This window comes from Cebus imitator, unplaced genomic scaffold (genome assembly GCF_001604975.1).
Source record: "Cebus imitator isolate Cc_AM_T3 unplaced genomic scaffold, Cebus_imitator-1.0 Scaffold101, whole genome shotgun sequence".
NCBI classification, from domain to species: domain Eukaryota; kingdom Metazoa; phylum Chordata; class Mammalia; order Primates; family Cebidae; genus Cebus; species Cebus imitator.
The window spans coordinates 1,664,191-1,669,913 of record NW_016107416.1 but is presented as its reverse complement, the minus strand read 5'-3'; the positions used below and the strand labels follow the sequence as shown (position 1 = coordinate 1,669,913).

The following is a 5,723-nucleotide window of genomic DNA, read 5'->3' as shown; positions in this document are numbered from 1 at the left end:
TGACCAGGATGGTCTCGATCTCTTGACCTCATGATCCACCCGCCTCGGCCTCCCAAAGTGCTGGGATTACAGGCTTGAGCCACCGCGCCCGGCCTGGCAGTAATAATTTAATTGTACACTCTAAAACAACTGAAAGAGTATAAATGGATTGTTTGTAACACAAAAGATAAATGTTTAAGGGGATGGATACCCCATTTTTCCTGATGTGATTATTATGCATTACATGCCTATATCAACACATCTCATGTATTTCATAAATATATATTACCTATTGTATACTCACAAAAATTTTTTAAAACATTCTTTTTAAAGGATGTATTCTATGCCATGTGAATAATACCTCAATAAAAAGATACAGTAACAAATCCGAGTGGAAGTGCAGAAACCAATTAGAGTGAAAGTAAAAGTGCAGAAACCAATTAGAAGCCTTTTTAATAGTTCCAGAGGCCTGCAATAGTGGCTCATGCCTGTAATCCCAGCACTCTGGGAAGTCAAGGCGGATGGATCACTTGAGGTCAGGAGTTCAGGAACAGCCTGGCCAACATGGTAAAACCCAATCTCTACTAAAAACACAAAAATTAGCCAGGTGTAGTGATGAATGCCTGCAGTCCCAGCTACTTAGAAGGCTGAGGCAGGAGGATCACTTGAACCTGGGCAGTAGAGGTTGTAGTGAGCCAAAATAGTGCCACTGCACTCCATCCTGGGTGACAGAGTGATACTCTGTCTCAAAAAAAATAGTAAGTTAATAGTTCCAGCACAAGATTATAGCTTAGACTGGAATGTTATTGGTGAAGTGGAAAAGTGAATGGATTCAGTTGAGATTTAGGAGGTAAAAGTGAATAGAACTTAGTGACATGGTGGATGAGGGACATGGGGCAGAGGCCAGGCTGATTCCCAGGCTTGAGGCTCACATGGTAGGCTCTCAGGACTCCATTCACTCACCTCCATGGTAGGGCAATCGGCCTTGCTTCGGATAAGAGTGGTGGGGATATCTGTGTCAGCATACTCATCATCCAGGTCTACCACATAGGCCATGCGGCCTGGCAGGAACAACTCATTCCGCTCATATGCTTTGCTCTTGAAAAGCATTCGGTAAACATTGCGGCCTACAATAAGGAGAAGAACAGCAAGTAGCCAAGATCTGTAAGAACAGCTGTCACTTATGTGCTTACTCTGTGCTAGCCACCATGCCAAGTGCTATGCATGCTTTGCTTCATTTAATCTTTACAACAGGCCGGGCGTAGTGGCTCACACCTGTAATCCTGCACTGTGCAAGGCTGAGGTGGGCAGATCACGAGGTCAGGACCAGCCTGACCAACATGGTGAAACCCCGTCTCTATTAAAAACACAAAAATTATTTAGGCATGGTGGCATGGGCCTGTAATCCCAGCTAGTCAGGAGGCTGAGGCAAGAGAATCGCTTGAGCCTGGGGAAGCGGAGGTTGCAGTGAGCCAAGATTGGGCCATTGCACTCCAGTCTGGATGACAGAGCAAGACTCTGTCTCAAAAAAAAAAATTTACAACAGCCCTGTGAAGTGGGATTATCCTTTTTACTGAAAAGAATACAAGAATACTATGGCTGAGATTTAAGTAATTTATCTAAACTCATGTATCTACTAAGTAATGGAGCAAAGAATGGAACCAGGCAGTGTAACTCAAAAGCCTGGGTTCCAGTCCTTTCTTTTACATTGCCTCTTCAAGGGCACTATGCACCTGTATTAAGTCCTGTGAGGAAGAAAGATGAGGTTTAAGGTAATATTGATGATGATGGAAAGAACAGCTATACTACCTGCTCAATATGACAGGTATGTTATATATTTCATTTTTCTTCATCCCTATAATAAACTGATAAAGTAAACATTAACCCAATTTTTACAGATGAACAAACAGAAAGCAAAGTCAGTTGCCTAAAATCACACACTTAGTGTGGTTTCATCATCAGAATTTAAACTCAGGTCTCTCTGACTCAAATTTTGAGCTTTTAATCACTAACCATGTTACTTCTTTTACTTCATAAGCCACAAACTGAAAAAGCTTTCAATCTACCTGAGGAGACATAAATGACATATGAAATAATTAAGTCCTTGTCTGAGTCTTATTATTTTATGGGAGTTAGTTGTTCTGGGGGCAAGAAAGAATCCCAGCTCTTTGGGAGACAAAAAGGAGGATCATTAGAGCCCAAGAGTTTGAGACTGGCCTGGGCAATATAGAGAAACCCCCATCTCTGCAAAAATTTTAAAAATTAGCTAAGTGTGGTAGCACACACCTGTGGTGCCAGCTACACAAGGGGCTGAGCCCAGGAGGTCAAGGCTGCAGTGAGCCATGATCACAGCACTGCATTCCAACCTGGGCAATAAAGTGAGGCACAATCTCAAAAAAAAAAAAAAAAAAAAAAAGAAGAAGAAACGAGGTTGGGGGAAAGGAAAAGCATACCCTTCCCAGAGCATTAAATTCCCTACAATTCACCTAGAATGCACAGTCACTAGCACAGAAACTATACTCACCCAGACGTGTTTTAAATTCAATTTTATTTTCAGGATCCTCATCTTTCCTGAAAAGACAAAAAAGTTTTGTTTTTGCTAAATGTGCTCCGACTTTAGGTCCCACCTTTCTAAACTCTTAAGCCTTCCCTAATATTTACTTACTTGGTTTCTTTTTGGGGCTTCTCCATCAGTTCCTCTTCCTCTTTCTCTTTGCTGGCAATCTCAGCTCGTACCTAACAGGAAAGTAAGCAGGGTTAGGACATTCATTCACTTTATATAGTTATTGAACATCCACTACACCATACTGTACCATGAACTAAGAATATAATATTAAACATGACAGATATTATTCTTACTCTAATGGAGTTTATAGCAAATGAGATAGACAAATTAAACAATTTCTACAAAGTACAATAACTGCTGTGGTAAAGTGAAACAGAAGGGCTATGCAAGGGTACAGGAAGTGGGAGATGAAGGGAGGCGCTTAGCCACACCTGGGTGATCAGGGAAGGCTTCTCCAAGGAAATAAAATTTGGCCTGATACTTGAAAGATGAGTAGCAATCAGCTTTATAGAGGGGCCACCGTTAGCCCTTCTTCTACTCAGTCAAGATGAGGAGCCCCCCTCCTCATCTTGCCAGACCCATACAAGAATGTTCAGCACCATGGTATTACTCCCCACTGACCACCAGGACTCACCTTTTGAAGGAGAGCAAAATCCAAGCCTTTCACCAAATGGGTGTGTTCCATGTCACCACCCAAGAATTTGGACTCCTGGATCAACTGTCTTCTCTTCTCTGCAGCTGATTTGTCCCTGTATAATGAAACAGGCCACATTAGAACAGTCCTCTGTAGGTGGCAAGTACCTCTGAAATCACTGATTGTAGGCTCCAGAGCAGGAAAGTAAAAGGAAGAGTTCACACTGTATTTGCATGACTCTGGGATGCTGAGGGAACCATGTCCTGGTCCCCTGGTACTCACGCCTCAGCAGTGGGGCCAACAGCCCTGTAGTTAGCTGTGGTGCTGATAAGCTCAGTTTCTTCATAATCTTTGTTCACTCCATCTCTCCGTTCCTTGGCACGATCCCGGTACTTCTCTGCTAGCTCTCTCTCTCTCTCAATTTCTTGTTGGCGTAGCTTGGCATAATAACTGACCAGAGAAAGACGAATGTGTAAGGCTCGCCAGCTGCCACCTCAAAGTCAACAGAGCTGTTCCTGCTTGCTTCCCCACATCTCCATCCTGCTCTCTATGGGGGAAAAGCTCATGTCTGTCCTGATAGAACTGCTGGCCACTTCATAGTTACGCAAAATCAGAACTACAACTTCTTCCAGCTCATAGATATACTTTTCCAATGCCAACTTGGGCCACTCCATCTGTCACTTCAGAACTTTTTAATATCATCCAACTCTCTATATATAATTCTCTATAGTTACGTTTCCACACAAAAATCAGAAAATCTCAATTTTTACCACCTTCTAAATTTCAGTTGAAAAGAACATATTCTTTGCTGGTCTACCCTCAGAATAAAGGAAAAGCCAAGTATCAGGTCCAGTATCTTCAGTATCATATAAATAATGATGATGAGGTAATAATGATGATAGCAGACAAGATTTATTGGGTGGTTATCATATGCCAGAGATTGGTGCCAAATGCTTACATGTGCTTTCACAGCCAATCCTCATGACATCCTAGTAAAAGCTACTGTTACTACTCTATCTCTATTCTATCCATGAATTAGAGAGGCTAATTAAATGCCTAGGTTATCCACCAAGAAACTAGTGAAGATGAGATTAAAATATAGACAGGCCAATTCCAAAGCCCTCTATTGCCAGTCTAAGTATCACTCTGCTCCATTAAGAAAGTAGAGAGCATCAAGACAAAACCTTAGTTTCTAGCCTCATAATTAGCCCCTACTTCTTTCGCCTAAACACTATCCACTTTAAAATCTAAAACCCTTCACCCTTCCTTCACCTTTTCTTTTTTCTCCGTCGTGCAGCTGGGTCTTCATCCTCATTGTACTCCCTTGGCATCCTAAAAGAGACAAGAAATTCACTGATAGCAAAATATTACCACAGCCCCAGAAACCTCAAGAAATGTCCTTGATGGCTTTTAGAAAGACCTAGAATACTGACCAAAATAACAGTTTCAATCAGGCAGATATTCACATCAATATTTGTAGGTGAGCAGTTCTCAAACTTTAGGGAGCATCATAAATATCTGAGGGACTATTAAAAGTCATTCTACTTCAGTAGAAAGAAATAGGAAGAAGCAGGAAAAAAGGTGGGAGACAGGTTGGATCACCCAAAGACTTACTCATGGTGACGTGACTTAGAAGGTGGTGCAGAGGTAGGTGCAGCCCTGGGGGTCATGAGAAGTTTCCTGAAGTCTTCATTGGTGAGTTTTGATCTAGAAGAAAAGGCAAGGATTTTAAATATTAGGGCTCAATAAGAAATGAAAAAGGATAAGTGAATTTACACCAAAGCAGCAGCTGTATTGCTGCAATTCTATCTTCACCTTCATGATGTTTCCCTTGGTCAAGCACTAAGTCATCTCCAAGTCTGAAGCATTCAGCAAACAATGGCAAGGCTGAGCCACCAGAAATGTACACCTGATTTTCATGACAAATATGGTAATGCTGTATTAGCTAGTAGAACCACTTTCTGTATTGCTGTGTGGACATATGTAGCAACACAAATCGGAATAGAATGGAACCTTTCCCCTGTTGGCAGAGTCATTCCAAAGGAATGGAGAGATCAGTAATAATCCCAACTGGTGTAATAATAAATTGTTTAAAAAACATCTCATAGTTGATGCCAAGTTAAAGCACTGTGTACCCATTAAGATATGGCATTATTGAAGAAATAAAGAAATAAAACCATCAACAAGAAAAAAAAAGAAATGAAAAAGAAACACATAAAAATCATAATTAAACAGAAATCAGGGAAATACAAATTAAAACAAAAATATGCCACTTTTTTTTTTTTTTTGAGACAGAATCTCCCTCTGTTGAGGTATTGCACTCCAGCCTAGGCAAAAGGAACAAGACTCTGTCTCAAAAAAGAAATTAATCAGTCTGAAACAGAACTAAGTGTTTATTAGCTGGAAATGAACTAAACTGTAACGGTGTTCTCCAAAGAGGGAAAGACAGAACTAATGGTATAAGAGATTATTTTAATTGGTACACTGACAAGGACTGACTCCCCTCTTTTTTTTTTTTTTTTTTTTTTTTTTTTCACTCTTGTT

The 5,723-nt window shown here is 40.8% G+C and overlaps 1 protein-coding gene and 1 pseudogene across 2 annotated transcripts in view; one reads left to right on the top strand and one right to left on the bottom strand.

The window, feature by feature from the left end:
• IK (IK cytokine) overlaps positions 1-5,723 on the bottom strand; it is an 18,452-nt gene that overhangs the window by 8,443 nt on the left and 4,286 nt on the right. Inside the window, exons 3-9 of the mRNA XM_017536796.2 lie at positions 4,794-4,886; positions 4,452-4,511; positions 3,462-3,629; positions 3,180-3,294; positions 2,645-2,715; positions 2,504-2,550; positions 943-1,106 (exon numbers count right to left, since the gene is read on the bottom strand). Of these exons, the coding sequence (XP_017392285.1) occupies positions 943-1,106; positions 2,504-2,550; positions 2,645-2,715; positions 3,180-3,294; positions 3,462-3,629; positions 4,452-4,511; positions 4,794-4,886 (718 nt within the window). The remainder of the gene's footprint in view (positions 1-942; positions 1,107-2,503; positions 2,551-2,644; positions 2,716-3,179; positions 3,295-3,461; positions 3,630-4,451; positions 4,512-4,793; positions 4,887-5,723) is intronic.
• On the top strand, positions 4,999-5,362 carry LOC108310103 (annotated as a pseudogene). The gene has a single exon (XR_001827616.1). The product of XR_001827616.1 is annotated as a cytochrome c oxidase subunit 7B, mitochondrial-like (transcript).